Raw genomic sequence first — 22,392 nt, forward strand, 5'->3', positions numbered from 1 at the left:
CAAACCACTTCCCTTCTCCTCCTGGGCGCACAGCTAGACTACATTTCCCAGCCTCCCTTGCAGTTAGGTGGGGGCCATGTAACTGATTGCTGCCAGTGGAAAGTGAGGGGAAGTGTGGACTCTATCACTGTGCTACCTGCTCTTTGAAGTTCTCTGCCTCACCCAATGAGCTTCTGGTGCTATAGATATCACTGAGAAATAAATGAGGGATTTCCTTAAACTAATACTCAATTTATTATGATGTCATGATCTTTTTAAGGGGTACCAGCTATACTGTATTGAAAGTGCCAATATTTGGTTTGAAGTAGGTGTTATCTGCCTATCGTCAGATCTTTGTCCTCTTTCCCCCAAATCTGAGGTCTGAGCAGAGGGTCTCCAAGTCAAATGTTGATGCAAAAAGATTAACTCCAATTTCAGGTTTTCCTTATGGTTTATCAAGAAGTGGGTATTTGAGGCATAAAATCTTTGGATCTGAACAACTGGAAGCTTGGATTGCCTTGTTTTGAGATGGGGGAAGACTGCAGAAGAAGTAAGTTCTGTTTCACATATGAATACAAACAAGATGCCCCTCTCTAAGACCTCCAGGAACTGCTTTTGGATCCACAGGGAAGGGACGGTCTCATACTCATTGGTATGCAAATCTGAAAATGTTAAAGTATTTTTAGGTCAGAATTTTAAATAGGTGGTACTGTGCTCTTCTTAGGGTAACCCATCTGGAGGCAAACAATGTACATCTGTCCTTTACTGGTGATGTAAGTTTATCTGCATAGCATTCCTTTTGTGCGGATGCCCATAGTTTATTTGACATGTCTCCTATTCTTGAACAAATGCTGAATAACCTTATGCACGTGTATTTTCATATTGTTAGAAGTATATTTCAGGGTAAATTCTGACAAGCGGCATTGGTGCATCAAAGGGTAAGCATGTATGCAGTTTTGTTAGATGTTGCCAAATCCCGCTCCATAGAGACCATACAATTTTGCATTCCCTCCAGCAATCGGAGCGCCCACAAGTGACTAACAGATTGTGGTGTCAGCGTTTTGAATTGTTGCCACTCTGATGGGTAGAAGTGGTGTTTCAGGGAATTTTCGTTGTATTTCTTTTATTAAGAGTGAAGCTGAGCATCTTGTCCTAAGTTTTAAGAGTCATTTTTACATCTCTTTCTGTAAGTTGGCTGTCCATGTCTTCTGCACATTCCCCCCCCCACCACAGGATTATTGGTCTTTCTAAGCTCAATTATAAAAGCTCTTTGCATGTTATAAATTTTAGCTCTTTATCTGAAATATGTTGCAAATACTTTTTCTTAGCTTGCCATTTGTCCTTTGACTTTACCTACATTGTTTTCTGCTGTGCAAAAAAATTTTTATTTTTATGTCAAATTTATCCATCTTTTATTCCATCAGCATTTTGAGGTGTAGTTAGAAAGCCTTTCACTATACCCTATGTCCGAGGCACTAGATGAGATGTTAACAAGAAAATAAAACTGAACAAAATCCAGCCCTTATACTGAAGAATATATCAGCTTTTTAGTCCTTGATTCAAAGAGAATTTTTATATTCATAATTTGAATATTAATAGATTGCATGTACACTTGACCAAAACTCCAGAGATTATTTTTTTCTGAAGCATAAGCCAACACATCTTGTCAGCTGAAAGGGAGGAAATATAGGATGGTAGTCACTATGATGGGCTCTGGAATTAAAATGCTCTTGGTTTCATTCTTTGACTTACTAGCTGTGCAAATGTGGACAAATCACTAAACCTCTCTGAATCTCAACTCCAGAATCTAAAATTAACACCTGCCTCATAGAGTTATTGTGGCAATTAAAGGAAATTATGTATGAAAAATGAAAAATGCTTAGCACTGTGCCTGATACATAAGAAAAGCCCAATTAAAGAAAGCTCCATTCCCCTTCAGTGGTCCAACAATGGAATATTAATAGAATGCTACAGTAGACATCTATTATTTTGTCTACTCAGCTTCACTTCCTTCCTACTGTACATCTTGTCCCCTTTTCTGTGCTATTCCTCAATCTTGAGGAGAACAAGGTTTGAACAAGAAAAGGAGTAAAGGTTCAGAGAAGGAGGTTAATCATAAACCTGGCAGAGGTCCCCACAGGGTCCTGTTCGCTTTTACCAGCAGACAACAGCCACTCCATTTGTACTTCAAAATGCATTTCTCTCCTCAATGGCCAAAGCAGATGTTGCAACGAACAATTTTAGTGCTTATCTAGATAGGAGAAAATGTAAGGATTTGGGCTCATAAAATCTAAAAGTATCCATCTGAAGGCCTGTTCTGCCAGTTTTTTCACAGAGCACAGACACCTCATTCCTAATCTCCACTCTGAACTCCTTTCAGTGGGTACTGAAGCTTAGCAGCAGCAGTGGCTCAAGATTTAATCCTCACAGAGGTAGATAGCAAGTGCCGATTTTTAGTTGGCAGGGCTTCTTTATGGTCATAAATTTGACCATGGTTTTGGGGGCATTTCATGACCATTTTGTCCCTTAATGCTAGGAATGCTCATTCCCAGGTTGGCAAAGATTGCACTTAAAGGCCACTCAATGTGCTATTACTGGACAAGCCCTTATTAACATTAGCCAAAAGTCTCTGGACCACCTATCTTGCTAGTTTCCTTTGGTCCACGAAAATATTCCCTCTGTTGCTTCTTCCCATATCTAGAATTACACTCTTGAAATCATTGATCTCAAATGGAACTGCATATCACCATTTTATCAGAGGCTCAGTTACATATTTGTTAATGCAAGAAACAACAATTTTGTAAAGCAGGTCATTAGTTGTTGCAAATATCTCCTAGTTTCAACCAGACTCAGGAGAGGAAATTTTAATTTCTTCTTTCCTGCAGCCATTCACAGGTGGGCTAGGTCAGGATGTTTCCTGTGAGCTGAACAAAGGTATTTTAATGTAACATTCAAGAATGGGAGAAAGATTCCCTGAGATGGGCCATTATGTATACTTTAAGCTACAAGCAACATCCCTTGAGTGATCAATTTGTAGCAAATGCAACGGAATACAAAGGTAAAAGTAAAAGAAACAGCTCTAATATGGTGTCAGATTTGTTATTCCCTATTACAATATCCCACTGTCAATGTCCATCCAGTCTTGTGGGAAAGGGGTGACGATAGTTTTACTGAACAGGGGTGGTGAGGGGTGATTGTGGAAAGGAATTGATTAGTTGTGAGCAGGGAATATTCCTTAGAATCTTTTGTAAATAGCACAATTCTCCTTCCTTCTTTATCTACAGTTATTTTAACCTGATGAACCCCTTAGCCCTGGTGTTACGTCATTTGTAACCGGACTTAGGCTTTTGGCTCCAGTTTCCATGCTACTGTGTTGCTCAGTTGCTTAGTTGTGTCTGATTCTTTGTGACCAGTTCCTATACATATCTATTAATTTCAACTTTATGACTGTGTCATAACTATATTTAAGGGGAAACGTTTCCTTACATCTGTGAAAACATGGATTAAAAGCTAGTGATATTTCAGGCAAAATAAAAAAATTTTTACTCAGTCCTATCCATTAATCCTTTTTACTAACAGTTTTATGAAATCAGTTTCCATTAGACTTTTAAAATATCTTGCCTAGTTTAGCAGTATGATTTAAAAGTTATCAGACACCTGTTCTCAAAATGTCCTTTCTATGACTCTTCTTGAAGATGTGGCATTTCTGCAAAGCCTCAGCTAAGCTGTCTATGAATGATTAAGTTCTTAGAAAGGCAAAGTTAAAAATCTGATCACAATGCTTCCTGACAAAGAAGCTTATCCCCGGTGTTGTGATATTTGACATTTTAAGATAACAACAAAGATTATAACATTATAGTAGGACATATCCAAATTTCAGAAACTTCACGTAATTTCTAGAATGCCTATATTAATATCATTTATGCATGATGTAGAATCTGAAGAGGCTTATCACTCATTTGACAATGCTTTCCATGTAGTTTAACATACCAGCCAATCCTAGTTTTACCTATAGATATAGATGTATTGATATGTACCATCCTCCCTTGCCAGTTACACTGTTTCTGGAGAGAGGAGCTAAGGACTGAGATGGCTGCTCAGCCTGAGAGCTTCTCTGCAGCCCCATGGGCTGCTGGCAATGAACAGCACTGCCCAGGGGACGTGAGGGCCTTGATACCTCGCTCTTTTCCAATCAGCATCTCAGTCATGTGTGAAGTCCCTGTAATGCTGGGCTCTGCTCTGGCGCCCCACAGGCCCCAGTGTTCACCGTTTCTTGGAAACCTGTTGGCAGGCGAGGAGATGTGGTCAGACACGCCAGGCGCCAGCAGCCTGAGGCTCCTGCGCCTTGGCCAATGTCTAGGAGAAGCCGGGCGCTGGGCACAAAGCTCCAGGAGCATTTGAGGGTAGGTTTGAGCTGCCTCCTGGCCCTGTCTGAGGCCAGGTGGCTGGTCACCGCCACTGCCATGCTGAGGTCCTGGGCCACGGTCTTGGGCTTTTGGGCCAGCTGCAGCGTCAAGGCCAAGCATTCCCCCTGTGAACCTTCCAGAAGTGGGATGAGCACCACAGGGACAGTCCACAACTACCACCTACAGAGTCCCTGAAGAAATGCTCGCCTGCTGAATCACAGCACCTGGAAGGTCCTACAGCACCTTTGGCATTTGGAAGCTATCAAATGCAGCACACCACCTGGATCCTCTGGAGAGTTCCTGCCTGCTCTTCCTGATCCAGGGTTCCGGCCTGAGTAGCTAGAGGAGGCGGGAGGCTGTGGGGCTGCCATTGGAATCGATGTATAGGATATTCTGTTGCAGGCCATGGGCCACGTTTGCAGCCACCTGAAGACATACCTGGGTTTTACTGCTAGCCGGGCCTCCTGTGATTCCAGTCACTTCTCCATCATAGACATAAGCATCAAGCAGTTTGTCCAGGCTTCCAATGCCAATGGACAGGATGGCAGTGGACGCCTTCAGTTCCTTGTACAGATCAGCACCGTTGAAGGGGAAAGTGAAGAACTGAGCCGGCAGCACCCACCTCAGGGTGATGGAGACCTGTAAGAAAAGCCACATTTCTGGGCTACCTCCTCCAGTTCTGCAGAAACCAGGCTGACCACTGTCTTGATCCCACCACTCTGCAGGAGCTGGACCATGTCCTGGATGAGGCCCAGGCACAGTCTGGCCTGGAGCACACCCATGTTCCCTGGGGGTCCAGGGCTACTCCACTAAGGCACATCTGCCAGGCCCTCTCTAGATACTTCCCCACTCCCACCCCCACCCCTTGGTCCCTTTCTGGACCTCGTGTGGGAGGCAGGAGGCAGTGGTGGCATGCCTGGTGTGGACCCCATGGCAGCTCCTTGGTCAACTTCTTTTTGTTGTTGTTGTTGTTGTTGCACCATGTTCCTTGTGGGATTTTAGTTCCCGGACCAGGGATGGAACCTGGGCCCTGGCAGTGAAGGTGCCTAACACTCAACTGCCAGGGAATTCCAAACTTTTAATAATAAAATCCATTAGCTTGATTAAGTTTAATCTAATCTCAGCCCAACCATGCATAAAACTCCTTTTTTTTAACTCAAAACATTTATCCCACTTTCCCACTGTAGTAAAATGTTTCCTTTATTATTTTTAGTAGTTTTAATTACATATTTAAATTTGAATCCTCAAATCTTAAAAAATCTTAATTTCTAGTGAAAATCAGGAGGCAAGTAATTGTTACCAAAATCTGGAGCAACTATTTTAAATAATTTTCAGAGCATAAGTATTCCTATAGAGTTTACCTAAAAGCTCTTATCTCAATTGCATTTAATTCACTCAAAAATTTCATCATACCAAGTTATTTTTCTTTGCAGCAGATATAATAAGACTTTATATAAATTCTATTAAACCTAGGTGTAGTAAAAGTATTATACTTATCTTGATGATTCTAAAGACATGCCTATATTAATTAGATCAACAAACAAATTAATCTTAATGTCAGGTATTAACTTAATATAATATATCCCTGTTCACGGGAACTTGGAATTCATTTTGTCTGGCTTCTTTTACATTTAATTTGTAAGCACCTACTATTAAGTCAATTAAATAAAGCTCTTTATAAATTTAATTTTAACAATACTTTCCAGAGGTAGCGCTATCTCATATGTATATACATACGTAAGCATGTAAACAAGCAATAATAGAGCTCTCATAGCTTCTCTTTAAAAAACTCACTTATGAATTGGGTATTACAGTATAAACTTGTGCTGTGTTAAATCACTGTACTCTTTGTGACCCTATGGACTGTGGCCCGCCAGGCTCCTCTGTCCATGGTGTTAGAAAACGCCGCGGGAAGAAAGAGCCACCTCTAAGGACCGTTGATGAAGGCCTTTATTGGGCGATCGCTCTCGGGCAGAACTCCCGGGGGCGGGTGAGTGAAGAGACAAAGGGAGTCTGCAACCTGCGGGAAGGGGCGGCACCTATATACCCTGGCGGGTACGGAAGCGGCGGGACCTTTTCGAATATGCTTGGAGTCAGGCTCTAGGGTGCTGATTGGCCTTTTGTCCCGTGTCGGTTTTTCTTGATTGGCCGGAGTCTTGGCACCTTCGCGTCCATCAGTCTGCCTGGCAACGGGCTGCTGATTGGTGGATGTCTGTCCCTGGTACTTATCTGGGACCTTTTGGCGGGGGCAGTCAGCGTGACCTTTCATCCCGGCCTTTTTGATATAGGACAAGGGGCGACGTTTGTCTTCTGGCTACTTCCTGCTGGACGGGGGCGACGTGGGGGTCAGGGCCGGTCGGGATGAAAGGTCAGCTTATGCAGGATTGTGAGGTGGGTCTATGTCTTCTTGATTGAGTTGAGTGTAAGCTGTTAGTATCATGGCCCATCCAGTCGCGGCCTGCGCTATTTCTTGGACCCTGCGAAAAACAAGTTGGAGGAGGCAGGGGCCTATGGTGAGGCCCATAACTAGTAGGAGTATAGGGCCCAGGGGGGTAAGAGGTAAGGGAGTAAACCATTGAGCCCGGCCCAGAAGGGGCTCTCCTGGAGCTGCTGGCGCCTTTGTTCTAAATCGTCTTGCAGTTCTTTGATCTTAGTCCGGACTGTTCCAGAGCGGTTGGCATAGAAACAGCATCTTTCCTGCAAGAAAAGGCCTAAGCCGCCCTCTCGGGCAGTGAGGAGGTCTAGCCCACGTCTATTTTGGAGGACAGCTTCTGCTAGAGAATCTATCTGCCCCTGAAGTTCCAACATGGTGTCAGCCACATGTTGGACATCTGATATGATCTGTTGGGAGAGTTTGGCGTACGTGTGCTGTGAGAGGCCGATCCCTGCCGCCCCCGCTGCTAGGCTGGTGGATAAGCCCAGTCCCACCAGCAGGGGTACCATCTGGACAGCTCGTTTTGCCCTCCCGGCCACATGGTCTAGAGTGGGTATGGGGACTGGTTCTTTTCCTGATATCAGGTCAATGTCTGGGAGCAGAACTGCGAGTACGCAGGTTCCAGTCCAGTTTGTGGGGAGGAAAGTATAGGCCAGGTTTCTTCCACAGACAAAGACCAGGGGATGAGGGATGCATATTGAGGTGGTGATGTTCTGTATTGTGGTGTAGCTGGCAAAGTCTCTCACCCCCACGTCTGTAGCTGTCTCATTGTCCGTTATTTGGCCTCTTAGGCAGTATCCTATTGAGGCTTTTATTGGTTGTACCCGCAAGGGTGGTGTCACTTTACACGTTGCTGGGTCTACAGAGGTGTTGACCGGTTGGGAGAGGTTAACCGGCATGGCTAGCGGGCGAGGGGTTCTTACGGTTAGGCATATCCAGCAACCTTGGGCCCACTCGGGGCTGGACTGATTTAGGGTGTTTTATGTTACTGTATTAAGTTTGTAGTGGCTGGGTCTAATTGTAAAGGACCCCGCCGATCAGGCAGGGCCAGGGGATGGTAATGGACTTTTGGAAAGTAATGGTCCATTACTTTTTGGAGTCTTTGTTAGGCTTGTTTTTTTCGTGCCATATCTTGGACTCTTCCGCCATCTGAGATGTGTATGGGTGCCTTTAGGTTCTAGCAGACCTCTTTACCTGTCTTACTTGGGCATGCCGGTGAGGAAAGGTGGGGGCCCAATGAACCAGGGAAGTGTCCTGTCTGGGTTGTAGTTCAATAAATTTTGTTCGTCGGGCCCCTGCATTGACGTGCTTGTTCTTTGAGGTAGCATAGAGAGTGGAGAGTTCTTTCATATTCTAAGCAGGAACAATTTTTGAGCTGATCTGAGGGCAGGGGCTCTGGGGGCAGAACAGCAGGCACGCATTGCCAAGAATTGGCCTTTCTAATGTATGTGTACCCCTCTGGAGAAACCTCATATCCCTCTCCTATAAAGTTGTAAGCCATTTTGTCTCTGCAGTTGACTGATTGGATGTGTCTGACCCTTTTCTCGGGATATTGGGAGAGAGAGTTCCCTGGCGCAGTCGCAAGGCTTTTCCATTCGCCTGGCCAGTATTTGTCTCGCTTTAGCCGGGTCATCAAATCCCCCGTAGGTCTGACCAAGGAGCACAAGCAATAGAAGCGTACCTGTCATGTTCTGATAGCAGGTGGAAAGGGGGTCCGGGAGATTTTCAGTTTTGTGGGCCCCGTTAGGGAGGACTGGTATGTGTGTCCTGGCGAAGCCCCTGGACCTGAGTCTAAGCCTGGCTCTCTTTCTGGAAGATCTGGGGGAGCTCGTTTGAGCCTGGTCACGTGGTACCAGGGTTCGAGGCCTGAGAGCTTGGCCGCAGTAGGGGTGGTCAGGACCTCTGTGTAAGGACCCATTCAACAAGGTTGGAGGGGCCCGGGAGACAAGGTCTTGAGTAGCACCTGGTCTCCAGGCGACAGTGGTCTGATGGGGCCGTCACCGTCCCTCGGTTGTGGCAGGACCCGATCTGCGTGTTCCCTGAGTAAGGAGCGCAGGCGAGTGAAGAGGGGCAGGTAATTGGCCAGGGGAGGTGGTTTTTCTGGGGGGAGATGGGTCAGCAGGTAAGGCCTGCCGTACAGCAGCTCAAAGGGGGTCAAACCTGTCTTTGAGTGTGGTGTTGTGCGGATGCGGGTGAGAGCCAAGGGGAGGAGGTCAACCCAGGAGAGCCGCACTTCTGAGGCGAGCTTGGCGAGGTGGGCCTTGAGGACCCCGTTGGCCCGTTCTACTTTACCTGATGACTGGGGTCGGTACGGGATGTGAAGATGCCAGGTGATGTTGAGGGCTGCAGCTACCTGCTGGGTTATCTGCGAAACAAAAGCAGGTCCGTTATCGGATTGGAGGGAGTTAGGGAGTCCGAACCGGGGGACGATGTGTTTGACCAGCGTTTCGGATACTATTGCGGCCGTTTTGCAGGAGGTGGGGAAGGCCTCGACCCATCCTGAGAACGTGTCTACGAGTACCAGCAGATAACGATAAGCCCGGTGTCTGGGCATGTGAGTGAAGTCCACCTGCCAATCTTGACCGGGCAGATGTCCTCTCAGCTGGTGGGTTTCTTGGGGGGGCCGGAGCCCTCCTTGAGGAGAGATCATTGCGCAGGTCAGACAGGAGCGGTGTACGGTCTGGATGGCCTGCCTAAGATGAAGAGGGGAGAAGAGCGGGCTAAGGAAAGTTAAGAGAGCTCGCGGTTCAATATGGAGGGCGTCATGGATCTGCTTTATGATGGTGATGGCTTGTTGTTCAGGGAGGACCAGTTTTTCGTGGAGGGTGATCCATCCGGAAGGATGTGTTTGTGTCCCCTCCTGGGCGAGTAGCGCTCTGGTTTCTGCCTTGGTGTATTTAGGGATAAAGGAGGTCTCCAGGACCAGTAGAGGGGCCACATCTCGCTGCAGGGCAGTTTGCCGGGCCACCTGGTCAGCCAAATTATTACCCTGGGCTATTTTATCGCGAGCTGCCTGGTGTCCCCGGCAATGTAAGATGGCCACTTCTTTTGGCAGGGGGATGGCCTCCAGTAGTTTGGTAATATGGGAGGCATTACATATTGGGGAGCCTTTAGTGGTGAGAAAGCCCCTCTCTTTCCAGATTGCCGCATGTGAGTGGGCGATTAGGAAAGCGTACTTAGAGTCCGTGTAGATATTGGCCCTTTTGTTTTTTGCCAGGTGTAAGGCTCGGGTCAGTGCAGTTAGTTCTGCTTTTTGGGAAGTTGTTCCTAGTGGGAGGGGTTGGGCCTCAAGGACTTTCTGTAGGGTGACTACAGCGTAGGCCGCTGCCCGGCGCCCATCTGGGTCCTTTTTGGAACTCCCATCGACAAACATGGTCATATCGGGGTCTGGCAGTGGCTCTGCAAAGAGGTTTGGCGGTGGCTGTGTCAGAGAGTCCAAGATCTCAGTACACTGGTGAGCCGGGACTCTTAAGGAAATCGGGAGAGAGGGAAGCGCAGATAGCGGGTTCAGCTGGGAACTACGTCCCACGGCGACCTGCGGGTTGTCTAGGAATATTAGGTGGAACTGCTGTAGTCTGGAGTCACTGAGGTCAGAGAGGAATCTGGAAGCCAGGAGGTCACTGAGGCAGTGAGGGGAGAAAATGGTTAGAGGTTGATATTGAAGTAACTTTTTTGCGTCCATGTAAACCGCTGCTGCTGCTGCCAGTGCCCGTAGGCAGGGGAACCATCCCTTGGCAGTGGGGTCTAGTTGTTTGGAGATGAAGGCGACAGGCAGCAACTCAGAGCCCACCAGGGCCCCAAAGGCTACTCCCCCCTTTTCATCAGTATAGAGATGATATGGGTAGTTAGGATTAGGCAGGGAGAGGGGAGCGGCAGATGTCAGAGCAGACTGTAACGTGAGAAAGGCTCGGGTGACCTCGTTTTGTGAGGAGAGTGGCCCCTTTGGGGTTTCTTTTGCTGCTGCATAGAGGGGTTTTGCCAATGAGGCGTAGTTGGGAACCCAATGGCGGAAGAATCCCGCCAGGCCCAGAAAAGACAGGATTTGGTCTCCGTTAGTTGGAGGCTGGATAGACCGGAGGAGTTGGCACCGGTCGGTTGTGAGGGCCTTGGTGGTGGGGGTAATTTGCAATCCCAGGTAAGTAACTGAGGACTGAGTGAGTTGGGCCTTTGACTGTGAGGCCCGGTATCCTTTGGAGGCCAGGAAGTTAAGGAGAGTTATGGTGTGTTGTTTTGAGAGATCTTCGGAAGGGCTACATAGTAAGAGGTCATCCACATATTGGAGCAGGGTACTAGGGCTAAGAGGGCAGAGGGCCAGGTCCCGGGCCAGGGCCTGACCGAAGTAATGAGGGCTATCTCGAAACCCCTGAGGCAGGACCGTCCATGTGAGTTGAGTGGCCTGTCTGGTGTCAGGATCGATCCAGGTGAAGGCGAACAGAAATTGACAGTCGGGGTGGATTGGGATGGAAAAGAATGCATCTTTGAGATCGATCACTGTGAAGTGGGTGGTGCCCGTGGGTATTTGGGATAATAAAGTATAGGGATTAGGGACTAGCGGATGTGTAGGAACGACGGCCTCGTTAATAAGTCGGAGGTCTTGGACTAGTCGGTAGGCCCCTGAGGCCTTACGGACTGGAAGGATGGGGGTGTTACATGGGGATGAGGTGGGGACCAGTAGGCCCTGTCCCAGGAGGCGGTCAATGATTGGCTTAAGTCCTCGAAGGTTGGGCTGGGACAGGGGAAACTGGGCCCGAGCCGGAAAACAGGTGGGGTCTTTTAGGTGTATGAGGACTGGGGGTTGGTGTTGGGCAATTGTTGGGATCTTGGTATCCTACACCTGGGGATCTATTTGGGTGTTAGAGGACCCGATTAGCAACGCAGGAACCTGCCTGTGGAAGGAGAAGGCCCTGGGGTCAGGTGAAGTGTGGCCTTGAGTTTTGTTAAAATGTCTCTCCCTAGTAGAGGGGTTGGACAGGAAGGAATAACTAGAAAGGAGTGGGTGAATAGGCAGTTGTCTAATTGACAGTTTAAGGGCTTGGTCTCTAGGGGCCGTGATGACTGGCCGTCAATTCCCATTACTGAGACCCGGGAAGGATGTAAGGTGCCTCCGAAAGAGGGAAGGACCGAATAGGTAGCCCCCGTGTCAACCAAGAAGTCGATCGACTTACCCGCTACCTGGAGCATTACCCTGGGCTCGGCTTGGGTTATTGGGGTTCCCGAGTCTGGGCGGCTTCAGTCTTCATCGAAGGTCAGCAGTTGTAGTGTGGGGTCTGGGCTCGGAGTCACCTTAGGTCGCTCTGGTCCCTTACCCCCTAGGGTCAGGGCCCGAGAGGCCGAGGGACAGTCACTTGCCCAGTGTCCGTGTTGCCTGCACTTTGGGCAGGGCTTTGTGGGTGGTCTCGGGTTAGGACACGTTTTGGCCCAGTGTCCCTCTTTGCCGCATTTGAAGCAGGCCCCCGGTGGGGGTTTTTGTGGGCCCGAGCCCGTTGCCGGCCGCAGGGCTGCTACCAGAGCCTGGGTGTGTTGGTTGAGAAGGCTAGCTTGGAGTTCAGCCTTTTGTTTTAGTCTGGCTTTACGGTTAGCTTCTGCAGTCTCTTCCCGGGCATTGTAAACTTTAAAGGCCATTTTTACCAGGTCTCGTATGGGAGTCTGAGGGCCTTCGTTGGCCTTGGCTAGTTTTTTTCGGATGTCGGGGGCGGATTGAGAGATAAAACAACTGGCCAGGGTGACTGCTCCAGCTGGGGAGTCTGGGGCCAATCTGGTATATTGGGTGAGGGCCTCTGTCAGCCTATTCAAGAACATAGCGGGGTTTTCGTCAGGGCCCTGGGTGATCTCATCCAGCTTGAGGAAGTTGACCACTTTATTAGAAGTGGCTTCCATGCCATCTAGGAGGCACTCTACCATATATCTGACCCTGAGTTCGCCTCCCCCAGTCTCTTGATAGTCCCAGTCAGGGTCTGTGTCTGGGACTGCCTCGGCCCCTGGGGGGCGTTCGGGGGAGGGATTAGCAAAGTGTCTCTGGTCAGCCTGGGCTCTAGCAGCCGTCCAGATGGCTTGTCGCTCTTCTAGGGTAGTAGTGGAACCTAAGACTACATAGATATCTTTCCAGGTTAAGGCGTATGAGCGGGTCAGTTGGGTGAACTGTTTGATGTAATGGGTAGGGTTGGATGAGAATGACCCAAGCTTGGCCTCGATTTGAGACAGGTCGTGAAGGGAGAAAGGGACGTGGACCTGTGCCAAGCCCTCGGCTCCAGCTACCTGTCTCAGAGGGAGTAGGGGAGCCGGGGCACGGGGAAAAGAATTTCGGGATGACTGTCCGTGGGACCGTGTGTGTGAGCTAACTGGTGATGGGGAGGGTGTCAGGGTCGGTAATGGAGGATAGAGAATGGGAGTAGGAGGGGGGTGTATAGTTTCAGTCGGTTGTGTATCAACTGAGGAAGTGTGGGGAGGTGTTGTCGGGGCAGTTACAGGGGCAGAGGTGGGGGAAGGAGCTGCTGGACTCAGAGGAGCCGAAGTGGGGGAGGAGGCTGCTGGACTCAGAGGAGCCGAAGTGGGGGAGGAGGCTGCTGGACTCAGAGGAGCCGAAGTGGGGGAGGAGGGGGCAGGAACCGGAGAGGAAGGGGTGGGGGCCGTGGGAGAGGTATAGGGAGGGGGGGCCACCAGATCTTCTGGGGGAACAGAGAAAGCAGAGGACTCAGAGACGGGAGGAGTTGGCTTGGCCCGGGAGGGTGGAGTCGGGGGGGCCATGGTGAGTAGGATTTGGCTAGGAGCGCACGTGGTGCACAGGGTGGGGCGAGAGCGCAACGCCCAAAAGGCCTGAACATAGGGGACTTCAGACCATTTTCCCGTTCTCCGGCAGTAATTATCTAAATCACGGAGGACGTCAAAGTCTAATGTCCCTGTGGCTGGCCATTGTGAGCCATTATCTAGGGAATACTGAGGCCAGGCCTGTGAACACAGAAAAGTGAGCTGCTTGGGGCGGATGTATCCCTTTAGTCTTAGGGTCCGCAGGTTAGCCAGCAGGCACTCTAAGGGTGTGGAGTATTGGGGTTCGGGTTTGGAGGCTGTCGATCCCATGGCGACCACGGGGCGTGGAGGCAACCCCCGCTGTCCGAACGTCTTCGGACGTGTCAAGGGAAGCCGGAGGTCCGTGCAGCCGTTCGGAACGTCTTCCTCACGAGCTGGGGACCGGGAAAGGCCGAAGCCGGAGGTCTACTCAGCCGCTGGGGACGTCTCCCCACAAGCTGGTGACCGGGAGGGCCCAGTAAGTGCGCACCCGTTACTGGGCCCTAGGAGATGGTCGCCAGGGAGGGCAGGCCACAAAGCCGAGGGGACTTACCCCGTATCCTGCCGTCCGGGGAGTTGGTCAGCCGCCTGGGTCCGGGGCTACCGCGGCGGTGGAGCTCGAGGGGGCCTCAACGGCGAGTGCCGGGGGCCCTCACCTCGAGCCCCACGTTGGGCGCCAGATGTTAGAAAACGCCGCGGGAAGAAAGAGCCACCTCTAAGGACCGTTGATGAAGGCCTTTATTGGGCGGTCGCTCTCGGGCAGAACTCCCGGGGGCGGGTGAGTGAAGAGACAAAGGGAGTCTGCAACCTGCGGGAAGGGGCGGCACCTATATACCCTGGCGGGTACGGAAGCGGCGGGACCTTTTCGAATATGCTTGGAGTCAGGCTCTAGGGTGCTGATTGGCCTTTTGTCCCGTGTCGGTTTTTCTTGATTGGCCGGAGTCTTGGCACCTTCGCGTCCATCAGTCTGCCTGGCAACGGGCTGCTGATTGGTGGATGTCTGTCCCTGGTACTTATCTGGGACCTTTTGGCGGGGGCAGTCAGCGTGACCTTTCACATGGGATTTTCCAGGCAAGAACACTGGAATGGGTTGCCATTTCCTCCTCCAGGCCATTTTACCAACCCAGGGATTTAACCAAGGTCTCTTAGTTCTCCTGCATTGGCAGGTGGAAGCCCCACCAATATAAACTTAGTAGCTTACAAAGAACAGTTGGAATACATTAAAGTTGCTTGCTCAGATGACTAAGGTTTATTATTTATTCTTGATGAACCCTTAGGAAGCTTATGAATTAAAGTTTGGCAGAGGGAGCATTCCCAGTAGTTATGAGGTTTTTGTTGTTGTTGTTGTTGTTGTTTTAAATGTTATTCCTGCATCCTTTTTTTCCCCTTTAGTTCCAAGTAACACAAACTGATTAGATAAGCTCCAGAGAGCCCAGGTAGTCATTTGCATCTCAAAGGCACAAGAGGAGAAATGCAAATTCAGCCTCTAACTGCTTATACAAAACCCAGCCATCTTGGGCTATTTTCAGGAAACTTTTTTTTCCAGTTACCAAATATCCGCTTCTGTTCAAACAAACAAATAGCAGTAATCATCTGCTCACATTTGCATGTCCCACTTTCATCAAAACCAGGAAGAGAGAGAGGGATTTGGACTCAAGTATGAGATACTCATTCATGTACATAGACACTCCCCTAAGATAAAAGTAATTGCAAAAGGTCCTATTAAATGGGCTTCTTTGATAGCTCAGTTGGTAAAGAATCCGCCTGCAATGCAGCAGACCCTGGTTTGATTCCTGGGTCAGGAAGATCCACTGGAGAAGGGATAGGCTACCCACTCCAGTATTCTTGGGCTTTCCTTGTGGCTCAGCTGGTAAAGAATCTGCCTGCAGTGCAGGAGACCTGGGTTCAATCCCTGGGTTGGGAAGATCTCCTGGAGAAGGGAAAGGCTACCCACTCCAGTATTCTGGCCTGGAGAATTCCACAGACTGTATAGTCCATGGGGTCGCAAAGAGTCAGACAAGACTGAGCAACTTTCACTTTCACTACGATATAATAGCTGAGCCATTAGCTCTTAAGATCTTAGGGAATCCTGAGGCATTTTCTTTCATTAATGAGAGCATCTCTTAGTTTTGCCAAAATACCTCAAGGGACTATAAGATGGAACAGAGCTCTGATCATCCATACTTAATTATTCATGGCTGGTGTTATCAAATATCAAGCAAACAATTCAAATCAGTCTCTCAGGGTCACAGTTCCCTAGTCTCAAAAAGGAAGATTCCCAACCAATGCCCCATCAGTCCAAAAGGGGAGAACCCCAACCAATGCCCCACAAAGATGAAGCTGAATGAATATGTCTGTGTACACATTATACCTGTGATGTGATGTGTACCTGTGTATACATTATACCTCTTAAAAGTATTATCAAAATTGAATCTATAAAGAGCGCAATTTAAAAGGGCAAAAAAATAAAAAAATAAAAAAATAAAAATAAAAGGGCTTACAAATTAAATATAAAAAAAACTGACCAAAATGACTTTCAGGTTCACATGAAGTAGGAAATATTTAATATTAAGTTGTTATCTAGTATTAAAGTTTGTTGATCTAACTAATTAGACATAAGCTTAATACTTTATTGTACTTAGTTCTAATAAAAGTCAAACAAAGTCTTATTGTATCTGTTGCAAGGAAAAACATTTGATATGATGAAACTTCAAAGTAAATGGAAATGAGATAAGTGCTTTTTGGGTTGGGACTTTCCTGGTGGTCCAGCAGTTAATGACTTGCCCTTCTAACGCAGGGGGTGCAGGTTCAATCCCTGGTCAGTGAGTTAAGATCCCACATGCCTTTGGTCAAAAAAAAATCAAAACATAAGACAGTAGAAATATGTAACAAATGCAATGAAGACTTTTTAAAAAATTGTCCAAAACCAAGGGAAAAAAAAAGAGCTATTGTGTAAACTCTTTAAAATTAACTATGTTTTAGAAATGTCTACCCAAATGATCTCTCTAGGTAATTCGGTAACTTGGACTTCTAGAGTTGTACTAATTTAAGTTATGGAAATTTGCTGAATATCTAGATCATTAAAAAAAAAAAGATACTGAGATAGCAATTAATAAACAGAAACTAAAGGTAATTTAATTGGGCTGGAAGAAGTACAGGCTGGAATCAAGATTGCCAGGAGAAATATCAATAACCTCAGATATGCAGATGACACCACCCTTATGGTAGAGAGTGAAGAGGAACTAAAAAGCCTCTTGATGAAAGTGAAAGAGGAAGAGTGAAAAAGTTGGCTTAAAGCTTAACATTCAGAAAACTAAGATCATGGCATCTGGTCCCATCACCTCATGGGAAATAGGTGGGAGACAGTGGAAACAGTGTCAGACTTTATTTGGGGGGTTCCAAAATCACTGCAGATGGTGATTGCAGCCATGAAATTAAAAGACGCTTACTCCTTGGAAGGAAAGTTATGACCAACCTAGACAGTATATTAAAAAGCAGAGACATTACTTTGCCAACAAAGGTCCGTCTGGTCAAGGCTATGGTTTTTCCAGTGGTCATGTATGGATGTGAGAGTTGGACTATAAAGAAAGCTGAGTGCCAAAGAATTGATGCTTTTAAACTGTGGTGTTGGAGAAGACTCTTGAGAGTCCCTTGGACTGCAAGGAGATCCAACCAGTCCATCCTAAAGGAGATCAGTCCTGGGTGTTCATTGGAAGGACTGATGCTGAAGCTGAAACTCCAGTACTTTGGCCACCTCATGCAAAGAGTTGACTCACTGGAAAAGACCCTGATGCTGGGAGGGATTGGGGGCAGGAGGAGAAGGGGACGACAGAGGATGAGATGGCTGGATGGCATCACCAACTCGATGGGCATGGGTTTGAGTAAACTCCGGGAGTTTGTGATGGACAGGGAGGCCTGGTGTGCTGTGGTTCATGGGGTCACAAAGAGTTGGAGATGACTGAGCGACTGAACTGAACTGAAAGGTATTTAGGACTGTTAATGAATATGTCTAGAGGTGCCACTGAGACATTCTCTATAAGAAAGCAAATGTTTTTAGAAATTATCACTGATATTTATGTTCACCAGTCTACAGAATGCTAATGTAAAAGACAGATCCTAATTGCTTACTTCTTAGCTTTCACTATAAATTAATGTTTTTAAGAGTTGAGTATTCTAATTTAAACATGCAATTAAAGCTAAAAGGAGCAAATGGAAACATTTCAGTATACAGTAAAAAGTAGAAGGTATGTTTTCAGTAAAGAAGGTATGAGGAATGAAATTACATTTTACTGAGGAAAAAAATGTATTTCTGGTCATTATTTATTAAATTTAAAGTTAATTAAGTAAATTCTTTGTTACGTGAGTGAGTACAAGACTGGAATTTGAACGAAATTTCTTTTTTCTTAGAATATCAGAAACTTAATCTTTTTATTTAGTTATTTATCTATTTCTTTTTGGCTGTGCTGGGTCCTTGTTGCTGCGTGCAGACTTGCTCTAGTTGTGGTGAGTGGGGACTACTCTCTAGTTGTAGTTTGTGGGCTCCTCATTGAGGTGATTTTTCTTGCTGTGGAGCACAGGCTCTAGGGTAGGTGGGCTTCAGTAATTGCGATGCATGGGTTCAGGAGTTGTGGCGTGCGGGCCCAGCTGCATGTGAGATTTCCTGGGACCAGGAATGCAACCTGTGTCCCCTGAATTGGCAGGCAAATTCTTAGCCACTGGCCCACTGGCAAAGTCCCTGAACGAAGTTTCTTAGAATACTTCTTTTTGGTAACAGATTGTGTGTTTGTGTCCTTAAGTGAACTGTATTTTTTACAAAAAAATCTTTTTCTGATTTTAGTTAAATGACTATGTATTGTTTCACAGTGACCTATGATCCTGCTGTGATTTGAAACCTTTTTGATATTTTTAACCAACTTACCAAATATTAAAATCTAACTAAAACTCTTTTAGCCTCTAGCTGACTCTGGATGCTTCAAAGAAACATCTCTGAGACATCTCAGAGAGGAATGTTAAACTAAGTTTATATGGTATGTTAAATTACTTCAAAAATATTCTCAAGTGACTGGAGATGAATCTTTGGTTATAGTGTATGGATAATATTAATACAGATATTCCAAAATTTATATGGATTCCTAAAATCTGATATGCCCTGATATAATGTTATCACTTATATTCTAGTTAGTATCTTAAAATGTTATATTACAGAAATACCTAAGTTCCTTGCTAATTGCATTGTACTCAGATTTTCAACCATGCTATTTTAAGTTTTGTCTTTTATAGAAAATAACCATTTTTGCACTGATGTTTTTTCAAGAAGACTCATAAAATGGGCTTAAAAGAAAAACAAATGTAAGTTTTTTAATCCAGATCAACAGGAATTACATGAGACCAAATTAACTGATGAATATGACTTATGTTATGACTTTTGGGGAAATTATAGTAGCTTTAATTTTTGTTTTCCAGAAAAACTTTCCTCTTATACTATGACCTATGACAAGTTGATAAAATATACCTTTGAACAAAGATGAAACATTTATCTTTTTGTCAATCTGATCTGTCCAGAATTTGGCTTCTCCAGTTGGTCTCCTGTGGACTTGATGGTTTATTATAACTGGATTACAACTAGTTATACTAATCATTGTTTTAATTTGTTCTTTGTTTCCAAATTGTTTGATTTGTATCTGCCTGCTACACTATGACTCTGTCAATATTATTAGCTATATTATTTTATAAGATTATTTGTCTCTTACAGTACCCAGTGTATAACCAGGCCTCCAAGAATATTGATGATGACTAAACATCTTGATCATCGAAAAGGCAAGAGAGTTCCAGAAAAACATCTATTTCTGCTTTATTGACTACACCAAAGCCTTCAACCGTGTGGATCACAATAAACTGTGGAAAATTCTGAAAGAGATGGGAATACCAGACCACCTGACCCACATCTTGAGAAACCTATATGCAGGTCCAGAAGCAACAGTTAGAACTGGACATGGAAAAACAGACTGGTTCCAAATAGGAAAAGGAATATGTCAAGGCTGTATATTGTCACCCTGTTTATTTAACTTATGTGCAGAGTACATCATGAGAAACGCTGGGCTGGAAGAAGCACAAGCTGGAATCAAGATTGCCGGGAGAAATATCAATAACCTCAGATATGCAGATGACACCACCCTTATGGCAGAAAGTGAAGAGGAACTAAAAAGCCTCCTGATGAAAGTGAAAGAGGAGAGTGAAAAAGTTGGCTTAAAGCTCAACATTCAGAAAACTAGAGATCATGGCATCTGGTCCCATCACTTCATGGGAAATAGATGGGGAAACAGTGTCAGACTTTATTTTTTTGGGCTCCAAAATCACTGCAGATGGTGACTGCAGCCATGAAATTAAAAGACGCTTACTCCTTGGAAGGAAAGTTATGACCAACCTAGATAGCATATTAAAAGCAGAGACATTACTTTGCCAATAAAGGTCTGTCTAGTCAAGGCTATGTTTTTTCCAGTAGTCATGTATGAGAGTTGGACTATAAAGAAAGCTGAGTATAGCAGGAGGAGAAGGGGATGACAGAGGATGAGATGGCTGGATGGCATCAGCGACTCGATGGACATGAGTTTGAGTAAACTCTAGGAGTTTGTGATGGACAGGGAGGCCTGGCGTGCTGTGATTCATGGGGTCGCAAAGAGTCGAACACGACTGAGCGACTGAACTGAACTGAAACATCTTGAGGAAATAAATCACATGTATGACTTTTATAGAATAATTTTAGTAGTATGATTTGAGGTATGGGAAGAAGCAACAAGGGAAAACATTTCCTGGATCATAATAGACTAGTAAGACATAGGATCCAGAGAATCTTATCAACAGGGCCTAATCCAGAAGCTAGCAACTGGAGTGGCCTATCAATAAGAATTTTCAGCTGATTTGGAATGAGCCTCCCAGTGCTGTGGGACCAAAATTGGTCATGAAATGTCTCCCAAATATTGGTTGAATTTCTGACCAAGAGGAGGGACAGAAATGGAATACTACCTGCCATATCAGTAAACAAAGGATGTCACAGTCATCAGGGATTGCAGCCACCAGCCACCCTCAGCTGGCGAGCCCTGAGGGAACTCAGCAAGGAAAAGAGCACCTGCTATCTAGCAGCCATTAGATTGTAGTCACTCCTCATGGTGAGCCCCAAGGGAACTCAGGCTATGAAAACACAGGATGGTGGCTCCATATACATGAGGTGCATATCAAAGGGAGGATTTCAGCAAAGCCAGGCTCTTACATATTCCCATATAGAGAAAAGCACTATATTCCTTAACACGAGATATCTAGTTTTCCTTTATTAACAATAATCTTTTGTTCCTAACTATCTGCTATTCATTGCAAAACTCATATAAATCCTGGCTCCACCCCTGCCCCCCATCTTTGTGGAGCAGTTCTCTCAGGGTTACTTGAGATGCTGCCTCCTGGGCTTAAAGTCCTAAAAATTTCCACTGAATAAAACATAAACTGTCAACCTTTATGTTGTGAACATATTTTTAGTCAACAATCTTAATACCCCATCCACCCTGGCCTCATAGTTTACCTCAACTAAGAAAAGAGCCATTAGAAAATTTCCTTGGGACTTTCCAAATAGGGCTTAAGAGAAGGCAATCTCTCTCCCTTGGAAGGTGGAAGTGGGGAAGTGTGAACCCAAGACTGGCCAGCAACCATGGCTTCTGTCTCATGGAAAAAGTCAACCTAAAGAAAAAAGAGAATGAATTCAACATCAACAAAAGATGGAGAAAATTTTTATGAAATTTGGATCCTTGGTTCCTGTCCTTTCTGAGATCTAGCCATGCCTCAGACCTTAACACTGATTAACAAGAGTCAATAAATTCTCCTTTTGCCAAGTTGGATTCTATTTCTTGGGTTCAAAAGATACATATGTTTCAATCAGAAATATTTAGAAAAATCTAAGGTAGACACTCCAACTAAACACTTTGAAAGGTGGATTAATTCAGCTAAAAAAGAGGCTAAGTAGTAAGGTAACTTATCAAGGAAAGGTGTGACATTTGTGGAAGATGGTGATGAAAGACTGATCTCCACCCACTCCCCACTTTTGTCTCCCTTTGTTCCTCCCATTAGAAGACCATTTGTGGAACTGCATTTCTCCAAGAAGTAAAAGAAACTTGTATAGTGATATACAGTTTCTTGCAGCTGTCAACTAAAAAATATTCACAACCTAAAGGTGGAGAGTTACATTTTATTCAGTGGGAATTTTTAGGACTTCAAGCTTGGGAGGCAGCATCTCAAGTAACCCTGAGAGAACTGCTCCAAAGAGATGAAGGAGGGAGTCAGGATATACAGGAGTTTTGTCACAAAGGGCAGATAGTCTGAATGTTAAGAGGTTATTGCTAATTAAAGAAAACCAGATAACAAGTTAAGGAATTTAGCGCTTTTCTATGTATGGGAAGATGCAAGAGTCTGGGCTCACTGAAATCCTTCCTTTGATATGCATCTCAGCTATCTGGGGCCAGTATCCTGTGTTTTCATATCCTGCATTCCCTCAGGGCTCACAATAGGGAGTGGCTGCAGTCTGAAGGATGCTGGATGGCAGGTATTCTTTTCTTCCTGAGTTCCCTCAGTGTTCCGCAGCTCACCAGGGAGGTGGCGGCTACAAACACTGAGGACTGTGACATCCTTTGTTTATTCATGTGGCAGGAAATATTCCATTTCCCAAAGTCTTCTAAAATATAGGGGGGAAAAAAAACTACTTTGAATGTAAAAACTGGGAAGAGAGCAAATACTGAAGCATTAACATCA

The 22,392-nt window shown here is 45.9% G+C and overlaps 1 protein-coding gene and 1 pseudogene across 4 annotated transcripts; both read right to left on the bottom strand.

Moving 5' to 3' along the window:
• Positions 1–4,183: 4,183 nt before the first annotated feature.
• LOC110138138 (DNA repair protein RAD51 homolog 4 pseudogene) lies at positions 4,184–5,167 on the bottom strand (annotated as a pseudogene).
• A 1,150-nt stretch (positions 5,168–6,317) lies between these two features.
• On the bottom strand, positions 6,318–14,654 carry LOC110145671 (uncharacterized). 4 transcript variants are annotated; one of them, XR_011486004.1, is made up of 3 exons: positions 14,156–14,654; positions 9,112–9,184; positions 6,318–6,862 (listed from the first exon to the last, which is right to left on the bottom strand). XR_011486004.1 is itself a non-coding variant. In XM_070462601.1 (2 exons), exon 2 carries the CDS (start codon positions 13,891–13,893, stop codon positions 12,049–12,051), a length of 1,845 nt encoding a protein of 614 aa, XP_070318702.1. In that variant the 5' UTR covers positions 13,894–13,997; positions 14,156–14,654; the 3' UTR covers positions 11,702–12,048. The 4 variants fall into 4 exon arrangements, 1 of the variants encoding a protein (XP_070318702.1); XR_011486003.1 differs by lacking the exons at positions 6,318–6,862; positions 9,112–9,184 and adding exons at positions 10,357–10,439; positions 11,985–13,997; XR_011486005.1 differs by lacking the exons at positions 9,112–9,184; positions 14,156–14,654 and adding an exon at positions 8,980–9,105.
• Positions 14,655–22,392: the final 7,738 nt, after the last annotated feature.

Source organism: Odocoileus virginianus, unplaced genomic scaffold, assembly GCF_023699985.2.
Source record: "Odocoileus virginianus isolate 20LAN1187 ecotype Illinois unplaced genomic scaffold, Ovbor_1.2 Unplaced_Scaffold_6, whole genome shotgun sequence".
NCBI classification, from domain to species: Eukaryota; Metazoa; Chordata; class Mammalia; order Artiodactyla; family Cervidae; genus Odocoileus; species Odocoileus virginianus.